The sequence below is a fragment of the Leishmania martiniquensis genome, chromosome 36, assembly GCF_017916325.1.
Source record: "Leishmania martiniquensis isolate LSCM1 chromosome 36, whole genome shotgun sequence".
NCBI lineage: Eukaryota > Euglenozoa > Kinetoplastea > Trypanosomatida > Trypanosomatidae > Leishmania > Leishmania martiniquensis.
In genome coordinates, this window is record NC_090171.1 from 2,020,650 (window position 1) to 2,044,431 (window position 23,782).

General features: G+C 60.2%; 6 protein-coding genes across 6 annotated transcripts; all 6 read right to left on the reverse strand.

Annotated features, from left to right (window-relative positions):
- Window positions 1-824: 824 nt before the first annotated feature.
- LSCM1_00551 (uncharacterized protein) lies at window positions 825-4,685 on the reverse strand (the record flags this gene model as incomplete). Its single annotated transcript, XM_067318200.1, has 1 exon — window positions 825-4,685. One exon carries the CDS (start codon window positions 4,683-4,685, stop codon window positions 825-827), a length of 3,861 nt encoding a protein of 1,286 aa, XP_067174305.1.
- A 703-nt stretch (window positions 4,686-5,388) lies between these two features.
- On the reverse strand, window positions 5,389-8,325 carry LSCM1_00552 (uncharacterized protein; the record flags this gene model as incomplete). Its single annotated transcript, XM_067318201.1, has 1 exon — window positions 5,389-8,325. The coding sequence occupies one exon, from the start codon at window positions 8,323-8,325 to the stop codon at window positions 5,389-5,391; it is 2,937 nt and encodes a 978-aa protein (XP_067174306.1).
- An 890-nt stretch (window positions 8,326-9,215) lies between these two features.
- LSCM1_00553 (uncharacterized protein) lies at window positions 9,216-13,589 on the reverse strand (the record flags this gene model as incomplete). The annotated part of the gene is made up of 1 exon (XM_067318202.1): window positions 9,216-13,589. One exon carries the CDS (start codon window positions 13,587-13,589, stop codon window positions 9,216-9,218), a length of 4,374 nt encoding a protein of 1,457 aa, XP_067174307.1.
- Window positions 13,590-14,727: 1,138 nt separating this feature from the next.
- On the reverse strand, window positions 14,728-15,498 carry LSCM1_00554 (uncharacterized protein; the record flags this gene model as incomplete). The annotated part of the gene is made up of 1 exon (XM_067318203.1): window positions 14,728-15,498. The coding sequence occupies one exon, from the start codon at window positions 15,496-15,498 to the stop codon at window positions 14,728-14,730; it is 771 nt and encodes a 256-aa protein (XP_067174308.1).
- A 1,073-nt stretch (window positions 15,499-16,571) lies between these two features.
- LSCM1_00555 (uncharacterized protein) lies at window positions 16,572-17,957 on the reverse strand (the record flags this gene model as incomplete). Its single annotated transcript, XM_067318204.1, has 1 exon — window positions 16,572-17,957. The coding sequence occupies one exon, from the start codon at window positions 17,955-17,957 to the stop codon at window positions 16,572-16,574; it is 1,386 nt and encodes a 461-aa protein (XP_067174309.1).
- Window positions 17,958-19,785: 1,828 nt separating this feature from the next.
- Window positions 19,786-23,250, reverse strand: LSCM1_00556 (uncharacterized protein; the record flags this gene model as incomplete). Its single annotated transcript, XM_067318205.1, has 1 exon — window positions 19,786-23,250. The coding sequence occupies one exon, from the start codon at window positions 23,248-23,250 to the stop codon at window positions 19,786-19,788; it is 3,465 nt and encodes a 1,154-aa protein (XP_067174310.1).
- Between the last annotated feature and the right edge of the window lie 532 nt (window positions 23,251-23,782).

A 23,782-nucleotide genomic window follows, 5' to 3' on the forward strand; every position in this document is an offset into this window, starting at 1 on the left:
AAGAACGTTGCATGCAACACCAACAAGAGAAACCCGAAGAAGCGATTAATCGTAAAGGCCGAGACCACTGCGGGTGCTTGCGAGAGAGGGACTTATGTCACGTGAGTACAGCCCCGCGTCAGAGGTGGTTCACCAACAGGAGAGCAACCGTGGGAGCTTCTTGGGGGGAGGGGGGGCGTGTGCGCACCCTTGTCAGTTTAGGTGTGTGAGAGAGAGAAAGAGAAGAGGGCGAGGGAGAGCGAATGCTGCACGCTCGGCGAAAGCGGCAAATATAAAGATTTATAATAGAAAGAAAAAGTGCGAGAAGAGATGATGGACGCTGTTATGCGCAAGATGCGAGGGGGCACATAAACATTTAGAGTGAGGCACCGCCAGCAAGAGAGAGAGAAAGTGTGGGCATCCATCTTGGCACATGGGTTACGTGAGCGTCCAGCAGCTGTACAGAGACGCAAACGATACGTCTCGTTTACGGCTAACTCTGGCTCCTCCACCACCGCACCCTCATCCCTACACCAAGAAAAAAGGGGAGGGAGGGGGGGCATCCACACGTGTGCTATTATGCAGTCACGATGAGCTCCCTGACGACCCTCTTGGCACCTCTACGCACCTCGAAAGTGGTGTGCGCCTCTCGTTCATGGTTCAGTTTCTTACAGGCAATTCCCTTCGTGCATCGCCACCGCCGTAGCAGCAATGAGGGAAAGGGGAGGAGGAGGGGGAGCGAGCGGCCACTGTCGGGCAAGACGAGGGCCACTCAGACTGCCGCCAACTAGGAAAGGCACAGGCACGACGGCGCTCAGCAATACTGGTATTCCTCTTCCCGAACCTCAGGCGCCCAGCCGGTACTCGGCACGGAACCGCGGTCGGAACACGTCCGCGCGTGCCTTCTCTCGGTCGAAGCCGTCGCCGACGCTGCGGTTCATCTGCGCCTCATACGACATCGCCAGCGCATTATACCTTTCCTCGGCGTCTGCACGGTGGCAACGGCCGTACTGGAAGGCTAGGAACTGATCCACAGGGGCGTGTGCCTTTAAGGCTACCTCACGCTGACGTTTGCGTACCGCGAGAAGAATTGTAGCGGCAGACGAGCTTTGCGCTGCAGCGAGTGAGTCGGCCCGGGCGCCCTCGCTTCCGTGAAAGTCAGCGTCGCTGCTGGGGTTGGTCGGCGACCATATGAATTCATCAAGTAATGAGTTTGGCAACCGCACCTTCCACTTTGTATCGTCGCTGACGGCACGCGTAGCAGGCAGCCCGAGCGCTTTCTCTCTCGCAAAGGAGTGGCGCGCGACTCCCCCTGGGCGTGGCGACCCGCTAGCTTCCTCGTCGCTCTCCCCCTCCGCTTCCTCCGCGGCATGGGCAGCAAGTTCGCGCTGCAGCTCTTGACCAGCGGCGCGATCCTCCGCATCCTCCACGTCCGCCATTGCCTCAATGACGTCCAGTGGCGACGATGCCGTCACACCCCCGCCGCTGAAGAGGGCGGAAGACGCAGCTGTAGCGGTGGTCACTGTGGCGTCTTCGTCTAAATCGTGAAAGAAGCTGCGGAGATTTACCGGGTTCGAAAGGGCCGCGAAGGCGGCGGCGCTGTCGTCGTAATGCTCGCTCACACCGGCAATGGAGTGGAACTGGCCACCGCGGATGACGACGTTGTTCAGTTTCTTGCGCTCTCGCGCCTTCTCCAGAATGCTCTCCTCGACGGTGTGCTCACTGATGAGGCGGTAGATGGTGACTGGGCGGGTTTGCCCAATCCGGTGGCATCGGTCCTGCGCCTGTAGATCCATGGTGGGATTCCAGTCGCTGTCGTAGAAGATGACGGTGTCGGCGCCGGTGAGATTGAGGCCGATGCCGCCAGAGCGCGTGGAAAGAATCATGCAGGTGATGCGCGGGTCGGCGTTGAAGCGGTCGACATACTGCTGTCTCAGCTCTGCCCTGGTAGAGCCATCGAGACGTGCGTACTTGATCCCAATCAAGGCAAGGAAGCGCTCCAGGATGTTCAGCATCTGGACGAATTGAGTGAAAATAAGCGCACGGTGCCCGTTGTGCCGCATCTCCTTCAGCGCCGTTTCGAGAAACTGTAGCTTGCCGCAGTCGTGGATCAGAAGACGCTTGTCCGGGAAGCTGAAGCTGCGTCGCACCTGGATGGGCCAAAGCTCCTGCATAAAGAAGGCAGCATCGTAGCATCGCCGCGGTGCCGCACGATCGCCCTGTGCAGCATCCTGAGCTTGGGCAACGGCACCGATCAGAGGCGCGCACCCCTCACGCCCGAGAGCCTCGAATGACCCTGGGTGAGCAATCGGAAGCGACCAATGCAGCCTCGGTGGGCGCGCCGCCAACACCGCGGGGACGTACACGCATACCCGCTCAAGTACAGGAAGCAGCGCGGCGGCGCGCGCGGAAAGGGACGGGCAGAGAGACGGGTGCCGCTTCGCTAAGACGGTCTGTTGCAACGTCAAGCGACATGTCGGTGGCAGATACGTGTTCCGCGCAGCCTGAATAGCCCGGTAGCGCTCCCATTGCGCGAGAATGGTGTGGTCTTGCCGAGAGCGGCTTTGCTGCTGGACCTGTGCCAAGACGCTTGCGAAGGCCGCGCTCAGGGCAACGCTGCAGACACGCCGCTCATAAGCAGACGACACGACCTCGTTGTGGGGCTGTGCGGATGCTTCGAAAAGGGAAGGACTAAAGCGCTCGGAAAATAACGCCATCGCATCCGCCGTCGGCACATCAGGCCGCTCTATGGTAGTGAGGAAAAGCCACCACGGCGCTGCGGACCCGGCGCCAGAGAGGAATAGCTCTGGTCGTCCCTCGCACTCACGGATCGTCCAGTCCGCTCCCTTCACCTCCTCCGTCTGCTCTCGCGTCCTGCCCACCCTGCCGCCATCGTCGTTGACATCAAGCACCTGGATCCACGGGAAACGCCGCCTGCCTCGGTCATCGTTATCGAGGAGAAGCACCTGACGCGGCACGCGTTGCACAACGGCAGCGTCGTAGCTGAGCACCAGCGGAGAGGTGGTGGGGCGCTCCTCGAAAAGGTCTGGGTGGTCACATACCTTTCGAAGAGCCAGTAGCACGCTTAGCACACCACCCGCGCCTCCGCCACCGCGCAGCTTTTGCTGCGTTTCGGCGAGTTGCATGTAGTCGTCGTACAGGGAGCGCTGGCGGCGCGACAGGTGGCAGAGCACGACCTTCTCCGTTTTCGTGGGCAGTTGGGTCTCAACGTCCTTCTTGAGACGCCGCAGCATGAATGGCCGAATGAGAGCCTGCAGGCGCCGCACTATATCCTCGTTCAGCGTCGACCGTCCCGTAATCATCTCGTCCATCGGGTTGCTGAACCACTCCTTGAACTCCGTGTTTGAGCGAAACGCCGAGGCAAAGGGGAGGAGGAAGTGGAAGAGGGACCAGAGCTCCATGATTGAGTTTTGCAGTGGGGTGCCGGTCAGCAGTAGGCGGTACTCTGCCTGCAGGTCGAAGAGCGACTGCCACTTGAGGCTCATGAAGTTCTTTACGTGATGTGCCTCGTCGAGCACCAGGAACCCCCACGGACGGCGGCGGAACACCTTGCGGTCCTGCACCACCAAGTTGTACGAAGTCACGCACACGTGAAAGGCGTCCTCACTCGTCCACCCTTTGCGCAGCTGATGCCGCTCCTTCGTAGGCCCGATGTACGTGAGCACCTTAAGCCCCGGCGCCCATCGCTCCAGCTCTGCCTTCCAGTTCAGTACGACAGTCGTGGGGACCACGATCAAGTGCGGTCCCCAGTCGTTGCGGTATTCGGCGAAGTAGCAGAGCAGCGCAATCGTCTGCACTGTTTTACCGAGCCCCATCTCGTCAGCGAGAATGCCATTCAGGTTGTTCTCGTACAGGTGAACCATCCATCGTAAGGCAGAGCGCTGATAGTGCCGCAGCGGCCGCTGCCCACTCTCCGTGTCAAGCAGCGAAAGCGCGGACTCTATCGGGGCCCCATCGTCATCGCCGACCTTATCCCAGAAGGACGGTTGCGACGGGGCAGCCGCCAGGAACACGGGTGACGCATTGTCGGCTGGAGGCGCACCTGATGTGGGGTAGTGCACTTCACCAGAACTGCCGGTGGCGGCGCTACCTGTCACGGATGACGCCTCAGCGGCAGTGCATAGTTTGCGGCTGGTGCTCAAGATGCTCTCGAGAAGCTTTCGCGTCAGCTCCTCCGTCTCGCGCAGCAGGTCCTCCTGCTTGCGGCGGTCATGCTGGTGCTTCATTACGTCGAACTCGACCTTTGCCAGCTGCTGGTATGCGTCGCCACGCCTGGACCAGTACCGGCGCACGCCGGCCGCAACGCGCTCTCCAGCCCGTGCTCGCGCCTCCCGTTGCTGTTGGCGCTGCTTCTCCGCCCGCTTTTGTAGCTCCGCGTGGTAGCGGATGAGGTCTCGGCTGAGGGTCTGGCGAATGTGCCTGAACTTTCGCTGCGTCAGGAGCGACGCCTCACGTGACTGCAGGGAAGAGAGAGCTACACGCTGCCAGAGAGGCAGCGGCATCTCGGGGGCGAGCGCGTACGACGGCAGAGGAAATCGCTGTGAGCGGCTGCGCTGAAGTAGCGGCACTAGCTCCGACATATCTGCAACATCTTTAGACACGCTACCGTTACGCTGGAGCGCATTGGTAGAGGACGTCAGCGCTCGAGGAGTCGCGCTGTCCTCTTCTTTCTTGGCCTCGGTCATCTCTTGCACAGATGATGACCGTGACTCGAAGCGTGCGCACATTGCTCACCCGAAGATAGAGACAGAGAGAGAGGAATAGAGGCGCACGCACACGAGCAAGCGTGAGTGTGTGTGTGTGTGTGTGCACGCGCGTTTGATAGATCGAAAGAAACCGTTTGGAGGGCAGATGTGTCTCGTTCACGCATCAAAGTCCCGCGGCGCATGATCAGCGGGTGTATGCGAGGGGAGCCGTCCGAGGAAAGTGGCGAAAAAGAGAGAGAGCCGGAAGAGTGTCGTCAAGAGCACAGCCATGGAAAAGGGAAGGCCACGGTCGCGCACAAGAGCGCCGTCGGTGTTCCACATCATCAACCCACTGCAGATAGAAGAAGCCGCAAGGAGAGTGCTGTTGATGTGATGCGAATCGCACAAGAGTGATTTCTACCCCTAGCGAGCACCCCTCAGTTTACCCGGCAAAGATTTAAAGAGTGCCGTTTCAGATCTGTTCGAGACGGAACACGCTGGACGCAGCCCATCGGCGACGTTCACGGCCCCATTGGTGCGCAGCCGGCCTCTTCGTTCCCACGAGACAGCATATAGCAGTGCTCGATGCATACCCGCCTCCTCCACTGCCCTTTGCGAGAGGAGTGCTCGGGCCGCTGTGTGCTGAGTTCCCTTCGCACCACCACACGCGCGCCTGGGCTCGCCAGCAAGGGCTGGCTTCGCGTCACAAAGCGCCGCCGCACAGGAGTCTCATCTTGAGTACTGCCACCTCATCCGCTTTGCGTCCGCTGCCCTCGAGGAACTGCGCGAGCTGCAGAGCGCGGCCTCGCAGTCCACCACTCTTCTCACCCGAGGCGAGCTCCGGTAAGCGAAAGAATAACTGCGACTCGGCCAAAGCGTGAAGCAATCGACTGGCCGGCTCCTGGCAGTCACCTCTCCGGGACCCCTTTGCTGAGTCCGCCATGCCCCTCTGCATCGCATCGTGGAGCACGAAAGAAATGGCCACTTCCACACAGCGCATCAAGCGATGGAGCTCTTCCTTCTGCGGAAAGACTACCTGTGAGATTGCAGGCGTCGCGTTTGAGCGCACGAGTCGTATGACGCACTCCAGATCAACGCATGCCGCCAACTTATCCAACAGTGTAACGCGCAGATGATAAGCGGTGTGAGGTGGGAGCTGGACAGATTCCGGGCAGTTCAGCTGCGACTCCGCCAGCAGGTGCAGCAGATCGGCTGCGGCGCAGCAGGTAAGGTGCTCCATGCGGCACAAGCGAGCAGGGAACTGGAGCTGTGGCCGACTATCATGAACGTCGAAAAGGACGCTGTTGGCCTCCATCGAGGCGTCCTCGTGTACCGAGTCTGCAAAGACGAGCTGCACACCGGCTTGCCGCGCGCGCCAAAGGACACGCACCACATTGGACACCTCCTCGCGTCTCCCGCTCGCCTGCACAACCTCGCCGATGTACTGCTGGTATCGATGGCATAGGGTGGACAGGAGGGAAGCATTGAACGTCGTCGGGGACAACGAGGTCGCCACGCTAGCCTGCTGGCCCCGCCCCAGCACTGCCAGAGCCCGTAGCATAGACGACGACGATACGAGCGACGGCATCCTTGCAACTTGCTCGGTCGCCCTCTCTGCCGCCTTTGCCAGCACAGCGCAAGAGCGCCAACAAGAAAACTGTGCATTCTGCACAAGTCCTCTCAGGACATGCAGACGCGCAGCGCGCACCGCCACGTCAGCCGCCGACTCTACACTCGACGCACTCAAAGCTCTGTCGCAGTAGTATGCGGCGAGGGTACTCTGCAGCTGACCGAGAAGCGGCACCACTTCCGGCAACTCCTTCGGCGCGGTAGCGAGCGCCTCTGCGGCTGGAAACATGCTCGAATGCAGATGGAGAAGTGTGGCGAGGAGCATGTCCACATCCTCCATCTGCGGCTTTCCAGGGGCGGTGGAATGGCTGAAGCGCAGGCGCGACGAGACTTCGCGAATGATCGAATCCAAGGCACCAAGCGGTGGAAGGCGGTGCGATGTCGGCCGCTCCTGCGTCGCTATTGCGGCAGCGCTGAAAAAACATCTGCGACGTCCCTGAACGCCTCCCATTGAGCCGCAAAGACACGCGTACGCGTACAGCGTCTCGACGTTAGAACGCAAGCATCGCTTCTTCGAAGGGGCAGAGAGATACCACCGAAGGAGGAAGGCAGCGCTGCGCTCGACCTGAGCGCAGCCCACGCCCTGCTGTCGACCCAGTAAAGCAAGAGATCGCAGCATCCACGATATCATGGTCGGTGGCGGCTCGGAGAGCAGCGGCACAAACTCGAGAAGCGCAGAAACGGACGCTGACGAGGTAAACAATGACAGGGCAGTGCCCCTTCGCCCGCCACAAGAGTCCGACTGCTCAAGCGCAACGGCGTAGCCTCGTGCATAGCTGTCAAGCAGCGCTGCTACGAGAAATTGATCAGGGGATACCACCACACTCATCAAGCTGTCATCCTCAGCGCAAGCGCTGCGGAGTCGCACCTGCTCCCATTTCACCAAGTCGCATAGTATCGTGAAGCAATGCTGCACGACCGCCAGCCATGCTTCATGCTTGTCGAGAGAAAACTTGTCACTTCCTGGGAAGGTGTGGCAGCCAGGAGGCTGCTCAACTGGGCATCCCGCAGCGGCCAAGGAGGCCGAGCGCGACGGGTGCGCTGCAAGCACGGAGAACATGGACGACAACGCGCCTACAAGTTTCGTTGCGTCGTATACATTCAGTGGCCTTGGCGTAAGCGGCACCGCCAGAGAATCCTCACCTTTGGCCCTCGCAAGTGGCGCCAGAAGGGTTACGGCTCGCCGCAGATCTAGCCGGCATACGTCCGCACCAAAGGCATGCACAAAATGCACGTAGGCGCCGGCGCTCACCTGCTGCGCCAGCGCCCCAGAAGAGCAATGCCTCTCAAAGACGTTGACCTGATCGCCTTGAAGGATATGCGGGCTGCTTCCCTGCGGCGGCAGCACGATCAGCAAGTGCAGCAGCTGCCACGCCACATTACCCGACGCGCGTCTAAACGTCTGCGGGTTCTTTAAGATGAACGTGAGACTGTGCTGCAGAGTCTGTGAGGATACCTTGTGCAGCTCCGCTGTTTCCCACCATCGCCGCTGATTGGTGCAGCGCGAAGAGTTGGCGTAGAGAGCCACGTAGGCTATGTGCAGCGCCGCATCGTCCGGTTCCTGCTCCAAAACTGCATGGAGCAGCCGCAGCACGTGCTCTGTAGCCTCCTCCTGTCCCGCATGGCGGCCCAACTTTGCAAGAACGAGCGCTGCCTTCTGGGCAGTGCGCGGGTTTACAGAACACGAAGACGTCGATGTCCGGTGGCAGGTGCTTTGGGCGCCCTCTTTGGGTCGAAGCTCGCAAAAGCGTCTCACAAGAACGCGCTGCACGACTGGAAGGTGGGCAGACTGGAGCGTGCAGAGCTGATGCACAGCGTCGACCAACACCGCCGTTGGCACCTCCGCAGGCGAAGAGGCGAGTGAGAAGCTCGCTTTCTCGCAGATGAACTTCACCTCAGGCCGGTGAAGCCGCAACGCGCTGAGCGCCTTGATTAGTAGCACCGCATCCTGTATCTTGTACGGCTTCGTAATAACGGCCGCCCGCTGGACAAGCGATACGAGCGCCGACATGGATGAGGATCGCGTACGACGTGAGGTAAGCCAGTCGTGGCGCCGCGCTCCGTGCAGAGCGACCCAGCTGTGCAGCCGAAGGGGGCGGGGACCGCACCAGCACCTCTCTGAATCAGCAAGGAGGAGGAGGGGAATCATGAAGCGCAGAAGAGGCGAGCATAGTGCACAAGAGAAAGAAATGAAGAGGTGCGCCCAACGCAGTGTGGAACCAAATCGATGGATTAGACGAGGGAAATGACAGACGACATTCACAGCGCCAGCAAGACGCTGCCCGCCTCCCTACAAGTCGAGTCCGGCCACGTCGCTGACCCTACCCCATGGCGCCTCACTTTGCACAAAAGAAACTTACACACACACACATAACGTGTTGTGTTTTGCACAGCTAGAGCACCGAAAGGCTCTCCCGAAAGACCACTTCGTAAGGGGAAGGGAGGCAAGAGCGCAGCGGGCGCTCTATGGCCGGCCAGTGACTCGCGTCGGCTTGCTCCTCTGGCACAGCAACCATCCGAGACAAAGGCAACGATGACTGCTTGGGGGGAGGGAGGGGAGGGTGGAGACGCCGGAGCCGTGCCTCCTGAGGCCTCACGTACACCACTAAAGGGGAAAAGGGGCGCGTAAGCGCGTGAGACGCATGGAGAGCTCAAAGTGCGCTGGATCACACGTAGCGGATTACACGTCCGACTCGCCGTTATTTTTTTTATTCGATGGCGATGCAGCACACAGGCAAGCGCATCTTCTGATGTCTGTGCGCTGACTGGAACGCACGACCAGCAGCACTCTGTTCGCGCTGTCACACACCCCCGCAAGAGGAAGGGTGGAAAACGCAGCGTACCCCGCGCATCACAATGCCATCGGCCACATGCCCATCTTACCCTCCCATGTCCCCCCTCTCACACCCCAATAAGCTCGAATCCCTGGCCCACAACGGCCACTTGTGAACCAGTCGCCAGCTGTCTACTACTTGGCCCCTCGGTCACAACGGCAGACCCGCTCACGCAGCGCACACTCACGCGTTGCACGCGCCCGTGACGCAGCTCCCCGCGCTGCGCTGCCTCTGGATCAAACTCGATGACGCGCTCCTCGGTGACTACGACGAGCGGATGTGACAGCGCGGGCCAGTGAGCACTCCTCCCTGCCGTCAAGCCAGTGGAGGTGCTCCAGAGGAGCAGCAACTCAGCAGTCTGCATACTTCCGTCTTGCACCGCACTCAACCTCAGTTCCACCAAGTGCACAACCCCAGAGTCGTGCAGTGCCACAAACCGCCACTGCTGCATCCGTGCCTCTGTGTGAGATGGCGACACCGTTGGCATTCGTTGGATTTCGCTGATGGCGTTCACGCACGACTGCTCCACTCGCGTGTGGGAGTGCACGACGTGCGATACGGCGTCCACGGCATAAACCACGCCGTTTGTGTCCCCCGCCAATACCCACAAAGGCGTACCATCCACGTTTGCGGTGCACCCCAACGCGTCCCGACCGTCATGGTGTACGCTGTTGATGCACATGATCGGCTTTGCCCGCTCCGCGTTCAATACTCCTCGCCATTGAAGATGCAGCGTGGCGGCCGTTGGCTGAGGCGCGCGTCCTCTCCTCCCTCCTTCGCACACGTGAAAGAAGAGCACCGTTCCGTCGCTACCGCCGACAGCGATCTCTGCCGAATTCAACGCGGTCACCGCCATGAAACGCGGAACACGATCTGTGAGGGTCAGCGGCGCAGGCGCCGTCACAGCCCGCTTTTCACGCCGCCTCTGAAAGCACGCGCTGCTGATACGAGGCTCATCCGACACACCCTCACGCTTTGTAGCGATTCCACAAGCGCCCTCCGGCAGTAATGCCGCGGCGTTTCGCGACGACGGGGAGCCGCTACCGCACCACCAGTCCAGGAGCCGCAGAGGGCTGGAAGTCAGACGAGCGGACCACAGGTTCACGGCGGCCCCACCGCCAACCGAAACGAACCGCAGCCCATCCGCCTCGGCGTGGGGCAGCACGGCGATTGCCAGGATATTCGAGTGATGGGCGCCACACACGTTCAACGGAGTCAGCAGGCCACTATACACAGAATGCGCATGCGGCACCTCCCCAGGCCCCCTTGCAGCCCGGGTCGGATACAAGGCAAGACTGCTGTCTTCATTGCCAATCAAAAGGCAATGAAGTGGCGCTGGCGCGTACGCAACGCAGTTGTGGTCCTTGCCTGGAAAGCCCAACCCGTGGAGCAGAGTAGTCTGGGCACTGCGCAGTGGCGGCGCTGGCCGCGGCATAGCAGCAAGGCCTGGCTGTACCGTCACTCGCTTCACCGTTCGGCCGTCAGAGCAGTGCGCAAAGAACGCGATCGCGCTACCATGGGGGGAGGCGGCGACGACGCGTGCAGTCAGAAGCCGTGGTGCGCGAACCTCGTCGCAGCTGCCCACCGGCACCCACGACGCTTGCCCCGGAACGCGCTGAAGGATAGAGACGGTGGTGCCGCACTGCACCACCCACAGCCATGGCGACACGTAGAGAACAGAGGAAACTTCAAAGGGGAGCCGCAGCGGCTCCTTCGAGGACGGTGGCAAGGGGGCCGCCTCCCCTGCTCCGCCCGTGCCCAAAGAGGGAGCGGGATGCAAATAGAGGTACTCAAGCACACCACCTGTTCCAGCCACCGTGATGAGGATGGTCCCTGGCACCCCTGCGCCACCGGCAGCGGTCGCACACCCGCCGTTCTCGGCGCAGACAGCCGAGATGGCGATGCGTAGGTGCTCGGCAAAGACGTAACAGTTCACAGTGGCAACCGCCTGCAGGGAGGTAGCGGCAGGCAGCGCGCCCGAATCGAGAGGATTTCCAACGGAGTCGTGAGGGTAGCTCGTCACATCGTGCCGTTTGCCCAGAAGGCGCCCATTCCTGTCTCCAACAAGCAGCCAGAGCGGCATCGCCACATCATCCTTCACACCGTCACGACCATCGTCACGCTCACTTGCGCCATAGCGCCCACCGAAGAGGAGGAGCAACGACAGCGCCGTCGTTAGAGGTCCGGGGCAGTTACTGTAGACGTTGAGCGTGTACCACACAGCGCTCGCGCCGAGTTCGACGCACAAATCACCCGCGCAAGCGGGCGCCACACTCCCACAAGCACACCGCAAGGTGAGCAACAGCCTCGAGAGCACAATCGTGTCACGTACGTGATTTGTAGCCACAAGGAACTCGCTCGTAGTGGCGGCGGTCGAGTGAGCTGCCACTGCATCGTTGCCGCCCCTGAACGCGCGGGCGGCGTCAGTGGCATGGCCCTCAGGCACCCGCAGTGTGGCCACGTGGGTGATTTTGCCAAAGGGCGTAAGAGCTGACGTCGACAGCCGCCCTTCATAATCTGGACGGCTCGAGTGCGTTGCCGAGAACGCAGCGACAGGGCGAAAAGAGTCGAGCTCTGCGCTGGCGTAGCTGTACGGTACGGCACACAGGGCGCCGGTTGTCGTCCCAACCAACGCGCATCCGACAGGCGCCTCCCTCGACCCTCTTACAGAGGGCACGCAGCAACGCGCTACGACGCTCTCCAACGCCGCTGGCGCTCCCCAGTCCACCACAGACTCCGCCCAGGTACCTCCACCTCGCTGCAGTAAGGCCCCGGTAGCTAGAGGAGTCCACCAGCTGCACTGCGATGCACAATCACACTGTACACACAAAGCACGGCTGGTGCAGACGAGTAGGAGCCCATCGCTGTCTACGTGCACCGCGCGCACCTGGTCAGCTTTCTGCGAGAAGGGGCTGGATGATGGATGTCGTTGCAGCTTCCCCCCTCCCTCGGTAGCTGTGCCATTGAAGCCCTTTGCAGTCGCCAAAATCGGACGCTGCGACATTACGTCGTGTATTTGAAGCGGCAGCGCTCCCCCACTGTCGTCCTCCCTCTGGCAGAGCATAAACGATAGAGTATGCGCGAAAACAGCACCGTCAAAGCCACCGGAGATGAGCGTCAAAGACTCCGGTGAGGGGGCCGAAAAAGCCACGCGAAACACACCGTGACCGCGGTGCTGATGAAGACGTACAAGCCGCCGTGTTGCAACCCTCCTCAGGCCGTCAGATTGAGTCCACTTGCTCAGGGGCTCCGCATCCAAGTTGCCGCCCTCGCTAAGGTTCACCTCGATCGCTTGCACAGAGCCGTCCTCACCAGCAACACCCACATACACAGAGCAACGAGGTCGAGGCAGGTCAGGCATCGTCGCCGCACGCGCTCGCCAGACGGGGTGCAGCGCAACGTCGAAGATGCGACTTCGGGCAAAGTCGGTACCGCTACCGCGCCATAAAAGCACCCAGCCGCCTTCCGACGCCTCTGCGCTCCTTCTTAAGGCGGCGGCGTCGGATGCGGTCGAGCAGCGCCGCTCATACAGTGCCACCGACCGGTCATCACTACAGGTAACGAGGTGCATACATGCGAGCGGGGTGGCCTTGGACTCCGCACTGAAAGCCCCGCACGGCACTAAAGAAGTCGCTTTCACCCGAACGGAAAAGATGGCGCAGCCGCTGGGATGGGCCTGCACCCGAGACACAAGAGTCCCCGTCCGCGCATGCGACCTGCGCGACTGCGCTGACGCTGTGCCAGTCACACTCGCCCAGTCAACAGGGGTCGAGGCCTCCCACTCAACAATGTCACCGGCGTATGTGCCCGCAAAACAGCGGCACGCCCCATAATCGATCCCGCCTGCCACGGCAGTGGGGGCGTCCTTATGCCCCCCTGGTGAGAGCAGATCCTGTACGAGACAATCCGCGGCGAGCACAACGCCTATCCGCGGGCCTCTGATGCGCGCGAAGACACAGCGATCTGACACATCGTAGCCGCCGGAAGCCGTCTGTGCGCCGAGCGCCTGCGCGACATCGCTTAGCGAGCCATAGAATGACTCATTCGAGTCGGTGAGAACGTGCACGACGCCTCTTTGTTCGTCGACAACGATGCGCAGTACACGACCTTCGTCGGTATGGAGAACAACTCGGCAAGAGCACTTTGACGGATCGCCGACGGTGCCACACTGAGCGAGCACATGATCCGCTGCGCCCATGAACACGATTGGAAGGTGTGGAGAAAGGTGCGCCACACTAACAGCACTAATGGTGGTGCTCGGCGAGGCAGTGGCAAAGCGCACGGTGGCGGAAGCAGCTTGAGGCTCTTGCACAGATGCGGTGCCGGTAAGAGAGGCTGTTCCACTGCAATAAACAATGTTGCCTGTGGCGAAGTAGACCTCACCGCCAGTGCTGGAACACGCGATGGCATTAATGGGCGCATTGTAAACTTCGCAGCGCATGGGTGTCACAGGGAAGAGGAAAGCCGCGCTGGACACATGAGTCGAGAGACGATGCGCGCACGCCCGGCCCTACGCCCTATGACGTGGGTAAGTTGGAGGAAGGGAGGGAAGTGGCGGATTAAGGAAAAGGGAGGAGAAACAGGGGTAAGCGCGACTTCCCAGGAAAGGCAATAGAAGAGGGCAACGCGCATTGCATAGACCGTGCGCACCCTCGGGCGCGTTCGATTCCGAGAAGAGCCGAAACCCCTGGTCACCGATACATGCGAGCAACAACAAAACAGTGCCGCTGAGCCGACGTTTCCGCGCGTCCGCCTCGCCGTTGATGCCGTCTCGGTGGTTCTTTTACTCAACATTTTTTTTGCCCGTTGCCTTCCTTGTGCGTGGCGGTGTGCGTTAACTGCCCACCTCTAACAGCTGCGCCTTCCACTCTCTTCTCTCTGGGGCTTTTTTGGGGGGAGGGGGAGATCGGTCACATGAGCCCAAAGAGACGAAGTCAAACGTGTCATATACGCCCACACACACACACACACCTGCGCCTGATGGTATGAAGCAGCCGTAAGGGCACACACGTGCGAAAGCAGTGCACACAATTCTTTCATCTCAGCACGGTCTCTGGCTCGAACCCTGGCCCCCACCTGCCTCACTGATCCCTCGATGTACTGCGTTCAGACGCGGTGGCGACTCAGACCTCACACACCAATAGGCAGCGAGGACCTGGTGGGGAGCGTTCGAGTCATGCAGATAGCTTGCCCATAGTTTGGGTGGCGCGAACAAATCGAGTAAGGCAGGTTACTCCCACTTCCCACGCGGGGACGGGTTGCCGCCACCAGATGCAACACGCCTCTGTGAAGTCATGAGGCCCTCGGTACTTGGCCTGCTATCATCGTCAGGGGAGGCTCTGCATTAGACAGCAACGAAGAGGGGAGGGGTCGACGAGGGCCCTGAGAGATACTGTGCGGAGGCGACCCCGTCATAAGGGAAGAGGTGCTCTAATCAACAGCATAAAGAGCGCAGCACTCGAGTAGTGCACAGTAGCCCATGCGCGCCTCAGCACATACTCCGGACGCACTTGGACAGAGCTGCAGCAGCAGCACATACACATATCTTTGGAGCGCATTCGTGTCTAGCAACGGCAATTTCACAAGCCGCCGCGAACATCGGTCGCGTGCTGGTCATCCAGCATCTGGCACCGCACCGTCTCCTCCTCGCGTGGATGATCCAGCTGGGGGACAGAGCAAAACTTATCCGACAGCAAACGCAGAATATAGCGGCACTGTGACGACTCGTAAAGACTCAGGTAAGGAATCGGGTTCTGAAATTCGGACTGACGGCAGTAGAGCCGTACCTCCGTCTCTATGCGGCGTACCTTGTCGTATGGGCACTCTTCACCGTCGCCGTAGACAGTCGCAGCGTATCGGCCAAGCGCGTCGGTGGCGATCCAATACCGCTGCGTTCGTTCGGCCGTGCGCCTCCCTAGAAAGCGGCCTTTTCCCTCTGTAAGATATTCTTCGCGCACTTTTCTGTCCCAGCAGTATACAATCACGTGCTTACCGGCCGCGTACTGCACGCACGGTTGATCAGAGTTCCGCATTGCAATCATCAAGGACGCCATGTGATGCTCAAGGGGATAGTGCTTGACGTCAAGCGGCTCGCGGCGCCGTAGGTTCGTTGTCTCGCAGACGAATCGAGAGCCGTTGCTGAGCTGCACATATCGCGCCGCCGTTGCTTCAGCAGCACTGTTGCTCGGCGAATGGCGGCCGTCATACGCTGCGAGCTGAAGGAAATGGCGGTGCTCTACCGGGCTGGTGAGATCCATGGGCGCCGCGGCAGCACTCCGCCACTCGAATGCCACAACGGCAAACGCAACGGTCGCAAGCCACAGCGCGAAGCCGCTTCGCCACCCCATCATGTGAGCAGGAAGCGCAAGGCAAGAAGCGCCTATGAACAAGATGAGAGCGTCAGTGAGGCCCCGTGTTTGTTGTCGCTCCCGTCGCTGGTACTATCGAACTTCTTGTTCGTATGCCGAGCATGTGCAGTGCCGCTTGCACACCTTCAAGTGTAGCGACCGGGTATGGGTATGCTTTCTGGACGATGTGCGTGTGGACAGCAGTGTATTCGGCATCGAGTGCGGCGGTAGCACCATTTGGCTGATTAATGTTGGACTCGATGGGGCCTCGTTGTGCGCTGGCGTGCTTGGCCAGTTTCTTGAACACACAAGGACAAACAGAGAGAGAGAGCAATTTAGAAGAAGACGAGGAGCGGGTGGGGGGGAAGGAAAGGGAGAAAACAGAGAGGATAAGCTCGCGCTGTCAGCCACAATGAGCCACACCAAACACGCACACATGCATATATTTATATACGCCGAAGGGGCAAAGAAAAAGAAACAAAAGGGGGGTCGCAATCCTCATTCAGCAGGCAGCCACCGAACCACGCACACTTCGTGGTGTCGTTTGGATATGTGATGAACCCGCAACGGTGAGCGCCCCCCCGTTCCTCTTTTTTCCCCGTTTCGTGTTGCTGTGTGAGGGAGGGATCAAAGGCCAGAAAGGAAGAGAGCCATGACTGTGGCCCACGGTCAGCGACGCCCGGGCCGCATCAACGGGTGTTGACGGTCGTAGATGTCCACACAATGCCCTCTCTCTCCCTCTCAAACTCTTCACCGAGTAAGACGCATCCACAGCCCTGCAGTATTCCCCGTCTCTCTCTCCCTCGCCTGCTCGATGAACCCTTCGACAAAGGAAGGGGGTGCGAGCTCACGTGCATTCGACTTGGTGGGGGTGTGCTGTTGCGTACGACGTTGCGTTGTCTGCCGTACCCCAGGTCTAGCTGTGCCCGCTAGCCAGCGTCCGGGTGCGCCGCTGGCGAGGAAGCGCGCCACACTAAGCTGCCGCTCCCACACGGTGCTGCTTACTTTGTACCACTACTCATTCACTGCTTACTTCCGCTAGTTGGGCCACAGGCGAGGGGGAAAGGGTTTCGGTTTCACCGTCGCAGGCACGAGCGCCACATCTGCAGCGCCGCATGATCATTGCCCAAGTGAAGCTGCGCCGTTGCCAGCAGCTGCAGCAGCTGCGTATCTCGCAGCAGCGGCACGCGGTATTCGCGCGGAAAAACGCCTCCGGGCCAATCAGTGGTCTCCAGCAGCGCTGCCCGGGCCCCAGCACAACTGTCCCACTCACGTAGCGCCGTGATGAGCTGTGCATTCTGCTCCTCAGTGCGCAGCCCTACCGGGGTGAGAAACGCCTCGAGGAGAGCCAAAACAAGACCGTGAGCCGCGTCGGCATGTCTGTGTGTGCGGTCGAGATGTGAGCGGTCCGTCCGGATAACTTTCAGCGCCCTTGCTGCGTGGTCCTCGAGGACCCGATTGCTGCTGGCGTTCGCGTCAGCCGCAGTGCCCATCGCAAGAAAGGCAAAGGAAACCGCGTAGTGGAGGCGAAGGGGTGCGTAAGAGGGGAACAGGGCAATAAGCTCCTCATAGGTGGCAGCGACGCGGTGCGCCACAGCCGACCAGGAAGAGAAGGATGATTCACAGAAGCGCTTCACCGGCGCCAAGTGACCCAGCGGCCCTCGCCTGCATGCCGCTCCGCCGGACCAGTTAAACAGGTCATAGGTCAGTACCGCAGCGCCATCCTCGCGCGTCTCTGTCGGTGCCACCGTATGCACGAGCGGGCTCCAGGAAAGTAGGTTGATGCTGCGCAGAAGCACCAGTGCGTGGTTGGCAGAGTCGTCATGAAGGAGGTAGTATTCAGGCAACACGGCGCTGTAGAGGTAAATGTTGCTCAGCATCCAGCCATAGGTGGTGCGCACCAAAGAGGTCGGTGCCATGTGCAGCTCCGCATTCGCCTCCTGCAGCAGCATGGCCTTCAGCTTCGAATAGATCACATCGGCTGCATGTCGCAGAGCAGCGCTGACCCTAGAAAGGTGATCTTGGCTTACCCCCAGCTCGTGAAGCGCACGTCCACTGTCCTCCACTTCCTGCGCAGCTACCACCAGCTCCAGCAGCTGCGCGTACACCGCTCCCAGCTCGGCCGCGGACTTGACCAAATCATCTAGAGCCGGCAGCGTTGCTAGATTCACCACCTGCGAGGTGGCCGCTTGCAATGCTGCAACATCACGCTCATCCACTACCGGGTGCTTCGTCGGCTTGACACGTCGCTGCAGCGGCTGGGGGCTCGACCGGTACATCGATTCCGCCAGGCAAACGTACAGCACCACGCACACAAAGAAACAGCCTGCCGCGATGCAACAGCCGCGCACTTTTCGCCACTGTGTCGAGCGGCGCTTCGATAACGAAGAAGCCCGGGCAGCAGCAGCGGCTGCAGATAAGGCGATGTCGGAGGGCTGAGCATTGCCACCGCGTTGGCGCATTTGCGCAGGCCGAGCGCTCGACGAAGACGTGTGACAAGAAGGGTAGTACGCTATGTGACTTTATCGCGCGACGGGCGCACTCCTCTTTGCAACAGAGGGTGAAGTCGGGAGTGGCGCAGAGGACCAGAGGGCAAGGAGGAGTGAGCACGCCATAGGAGTATTTGGGAGAGTCGGGATGCGAAGAGGGAGAGAGACACGCCAGTTGCCGCCGCGTCCGTGGTGGAGGCAGCGCGAAATTCTCAGGTTATTTGCAACTCTGGGCTGTGGAGGTTTTTTACAGGCTCGAAAAAAGCGCGCGCTGCCTGCAAAGAGGCGCCCGTGCGTTGTTCCACACCGAGGAGGGGCAATGCGCTTCAGTCCCACGTGGGTTATTGAGTGCCTCGCATGCGGCACTGCTTTCTTTTTGGAGCTTGGGGTGGTTACCGACCATTGGAGGGAGGAGAGAGGGCCTGTCGATGTTTTTCGTTTCTGTCTGTGTGCAGCTGGCGTTCTTCGAGGAGAAAAGGCTTGCGGGAGCGGCAAACTGAGATTCGAGCAAAATTAGCGCCTCAGTCATCGAGCGAGAGCCTGCATGCTAATGCGCCACTCTCCCCGCACCCTCGCATCTCTGCTCTCTCGCACATTGGCCCTCCCCACCACCACACACACACTACCACCACCACCGATACATCCACGGACAACGGGCGACAGCTGAAAGGTGGCGTGTTCATCGCCCCCGTGCGTCTTCCGCGTCTTCACGAATTTTCTTCTTCCTGTGGATTAGGATGATGGCGGCAAGGGGACGGGAGAAAAGAGAAGGTGAAGGGGGGAGGAGGAGAAACGATAACGTGGCAAGCGAACCGGCGCGGAAGAGAGTCGAGGCAGAGGTGAGGGGGAGGGGGAGGTAACGCGAGAGGAGGCCCGTGAGAGGGATGTGGCTGGGGTACGAGCAACAGATGCAAGGCAGGCAAAGAGGTAACGCGATACAGCAACAACAGCATCAAGGAGGAGAGAGGACAAAGAGAACGCCGTCGGCGTTGAGATTCCGATTCCACAACGGACGTGCAGACGCCGAGCGCCGTGCAAACAACGGGCGCCATCACCAGGAGAGGAGAAAAAAGGGGGGCATAGGCGCACTGCTCGTGGGGAAGGGGGAGGGGTGAATCACAAAGGAGGAAGAGGGAGAGAGGAGGAGGAGGAGGGATTGAGGTGAGAAGGGATCCCGTCGATTGAGCCAGCCACGACACAGTTATTCACCGAGAAGGAGGTCAAAGGCGAACAGACAGAATGGGAGCGATTCTGAAACGCGCGCAAGAGCAGCCTCCCCTGCGCGCGGTGTATGCGACATCGGCCCTCTGAAACGTCCACGCATTTCCTGCACGCCCAGGCCGAGACGAGCTCCGTAACGAACACGTCATCGAAGATGCAACGCCACTGACCGGAAAGACACGATATTGCCTAAAAAGCGGCAAGAGAGAGAGGAGTAGGAGGGGAAGAGGATCGGCACATGGCTGCCGTCCATCGCGCATACCCATACATGGCCCGCCAAGACTGCCTCCTCTCCGCTCGAGCTGGACCACAAACGGCAGAGGCAGCGGGAGGAGGAAAGACGCCAGGGGGGAGGGAAGAAAACGGAAAGGCGCCGGAGAGAAGCACAGAAGCAGCGCAGACCAGCGAGTAGAAATGAAACACGCGCTTCGGCTTCCCATTCAGCGCCATGTCCTGAGGAAGGCAAAAAGGGAAATGCACGAGGAGGCATGCGCTCAGCAAACGACACCCTCAGGCGCTTCAGCGGCTGCAACTACCTGTCTCTCTCTCCCTCTCTCTCTAGTGTGAGTGGAAGCAATAGCTACATCTCGCGCAGATGATTGACGACGCCGCCGCGGACCGTGTACTCATTCAGTGTCTCCATTGTAATGTCACTCAGCTTCTTCGCCAGCACTCTCGGGATGGACAACGTTGTCTCCTCAGGTGCCGGGCTCACGTCAACGACCATGCGGAAGCGTTCAAGCGCCTTTTTCGAGAAGCCGTCAATGCCGTCCATTACCACGACGGCGCGGTTGGTCGCTGCATCCATGCGGCGCGCGCAGGCCTCAAAGTAGTCCATCTCGGGCCGCCAACGCAGCCCCAGTGTCTCGCCCTCCTTTCCCTCGAGGAAGCTATCGAAGATGGAGCTGCCTTTGGTGGTTTCGTTGATGACCCATCGCGCGTTCTTGCTGCCGCTGACGCACCCGACGGCGATGCCATACTGGCGGAGAAGGGAAATGAGTTGCAGCACACCCTCACGCATCGGCATGCCGTGCGTCGTCGCGTATGAGCGGAACAGTTCCAGCTTGCGGCGGCACAAGCCGTACAGTGTGTTCGACTCCGCCGTGTCATCGATCTCGCCAGCCGGCGGCGGGTGCTGGTGGTACTTCTTGAAGATCTCGCTCAGGCCGTAAAAGGGCTTTGTATGGCGCAAGTAGGCGAGGTACAGCTCTTTCGTCATCGCGAAGTCCGAAAAGCCGTGCTGATGGAAGTGCTCCTCGAGCGTTTGTGTCCAGGCTTGGTAGTGGACGCCCTCGATGTCCTCGACGACGCTATCCAGCTCAAACACGACGCAGTCGAAGTCGAACACGCGAACCTCCCTGAAGAGGCGCACCGTCTCGGGATGATGCAGTCGCAGGGTGATGCGGTTGGCGCCGGCGTGGACGAGCATGAGGTCCGTCACGCCCTCTGGGGCACTGACTAACGTGTATGTCACGAGCATCTGCGTTACCAGCACGCGCACGAGACAGCCGCGGTGCCGCGCGTGAAACTCGAACTCATCCATTTCCTCACTCAGCGCGGGGTTAAAGTGCAGCACCCCTTGTGCCACACGCAGCCCGCATATGCCCACCGCCATGGAGCTCCACGACCCCGCCGCCGCGGTACAGTGGAGGCCACCACCGGAGTTGCCGATGAGGTTGTCGATGTCTACAAAGAGTGAGTCGTGGAAGTAGCTCATCGCCTTGTTCGACAGGCGCAGCTGCGCCGCCACAACGCTGAAGATGGCGAGCCTCAGCGCCGAGTCCGAAGCCGTTACGGCTTCATAAAACGTGAAATCTGCCTTTGCTTCGTCTAACGAGAACCTGTCGGGTGCGAGCATGATGGCCAGAAGCACATCTGGTATACGGCAGACCTGATGCCGATAGACCACTGTTGGGTGATACAGCGACGTCAGCGGGCCCTCCGCCCCGTCTTTCAGCGATGTCAGGTTCCAGCGCTTCTTTCGCATGAAGGACTGATCCATAGGATGAATGCGATGAGTGCCGTCGAAGGGCAACACCATCTTAGCTGCTGCTTGGTCCATCGCAATTATGTCGCTCTCCGTCATCTGCACCCGGTGCATTATGCCGCGCCACATCTCCGGGTTCTCCTGCCGCAGCATCACTGCCAACTGCACGGCCCACTGCAGATGCATCTGCGCCATCAAGTTCGTGAAGAAGTTGTTGTCAGCGACATCGTTGTACGTGTCGGGGCCTGACACCGAGCGGAGGTGAAACAAGCCCTTCTCCCACGTCCCCCACTGCAGCCACACCAGTGCTGTTGTGAAGACGAGGTCAGCGCCGCCCTCCACGAGGATGTTTGTATCGCTCGTCGCCGTCACATACTCCTTCAGCGCGTACACGACCACGGCGTTCACGAAGAGAAACGCACCACAGTACGGCGTCGGGTTCTTCTCTCCCGTGACGGTGCGATACGGAAACAAAGCGCCACGAGGCAGCGACATGTCCGCCGCGATGTCCTTCGCCTCATTCAGTGTGCGAATGCGAAACTCGAGCAGGGCGCGCGCCTTCTTTGGGCACGCGTGCGACAGAAACGGCACGATGAGGGCGTCAACGTCCCACTGCTGGACGCCCAAGAGCATGTCCCCTGCCAGGCCTCGTGTCGGAAAGCAGTAATACGGCTCGCCGCTGGCCGACATGTATGTCTGCAGGATATTGAACCGAAAGGCGCCCTGGACGTCCGCCTTCGGCTCCACTCGCACATCCGCCGTATCCCAAAAGACGTTCATGACGTAGCGGTGCTCTGCCAGCAGCCCCTCATAGCCGAGGGCCGCCACCTCCCGGGTCTGATGCGTCGCCACGTCGAGCAACTCCTCCGTCGTCGCATCCTCGTCGCCGAAGTGGCCAATGACTTTGACAAGCTCGATAATAACACCATCAGAGATGCAGCTTGTGTAGGAGGTCTCTGTTCCCCACTCCGTCTCGCGGCTGCTTGGCGTGAGAGTGGTCGGAGACACGACCGACGGGCTTGATGGCGAACCGTCACCCGATGGGCCAGCACCAGATGGAGATGTGATGAAGGCAGCGTCAGCGCTGGTGCCGCCTTGGGCTGAGGAGCTGAGATCTGTGGGCGGGAAGTTCGGCATGCCAGCGGGGTACGAGCGGGACGTGCACCTCTCGACGGACACGATCGCGAGATGGCGGCAACTATTGCGCGTTCGCACCAGCACCACACTCATGGCATCTTGAATGTTTGACTGCGTGAGCATTGTCTCGACGTCGTACTCGGCGGCCGAGAGGTACGTGCGCGATATGAGGCGTACGTCCGTGTTGCGTGCGTTTCGCACGCTCATCTTGTAGTGCATGACGGAGATGTTCTTGCGCGCCGCTGAAACAAAGCGGCGTGTCTCAATGGTGATTTCGCGGTGCTGCTGATTAGAGGACCACACAAAGCGGCGGTATAGCTCCCCGGTGCGCAGGTCAAGCCGACGAGTGTGACTCCGAGTCGGGCCTCGTGAGGCGCTAATGTGTTCGCCGCTAAGGAAGGCGTCGACACAGAAGGCATCTGGCGTGCGCAGACGGTACCCCTCCTTTGTGGCGATGCCGACGGAGAACGAACGCGGATGCATGAGAGGACGCTGATCATAAAATCCAGAAAAGTACACCCCCCGTAGCCCACGGCGGCTTACGGTGCTGCTGTCGCCATCCTCACCGCCGTGCGCATGGAAGTGACGGCACTCGTTCTCATCCATCAAGGGCGAAGCCCGATCCTTGCCGTCGCTGAGCAGACCATCACCACTTCGATGGCTATGCGTATGCGCGCGGTGGCGACTAGCACGCAGATTGTACCGGTCGTGGCGGTTCTGACCCGCCTCCGTCTCCTCTGCGTGCCCGCGCACGCCGACGAGGCCGTTGCCGAGAGAAAAGAGGGTTTCACTCACCAGCGCCTGACTTCCCACCGGCAAGGTGTCTTCACGCAACTCCCATCGATCGACCTTGATGGCCGCGCCGATGCGACATCCGGCAGACGCGCCGCCAGTGCCGTCTTCTATTGCCTTCGATGACATTACCCATGAACGAAGCAAACGAGGAAATCACCCGAGAAGCGGGGCGGCACAGACACCGCATAAGACGGGAAAAAACGAAACGACTTCCTCCCAAAGATAAGCGCCGAGAGGAGTGGGCAGACGGCAACAGACAGCAGCTCGCCGATCCGAGCAAAGGCCTGTAAGTATGTGTGTGTGTGTGTATGTGTGTGTGTGTGTATGTGTGTGTGTGTGTCTTTCCGCAGTACAGCTGCTATCGAGGTTCCTGCACGCACACACAACAATATAGTCGCTGGTAGGGTCTCTACGCGTGCTCGGAACGCAAGGATGCGACAGAGGTGCGCGAGACGATGGAAAACGAGAATGGCACAGGCGATGAGGGGGGAGGAGATACACACAGATGCTGAGTATTGCACACGTGAGTCGGTGGGGGACGGGGAGGAGAGGGGAGAGAGAGAGCAGCCACGGCGCAGACATGAGAAATCACCGCGGCACATACAAAAAAAAGAAAATACGAAATGACGGAAACCGGAATGCGCCGTCGGCCGGCGTG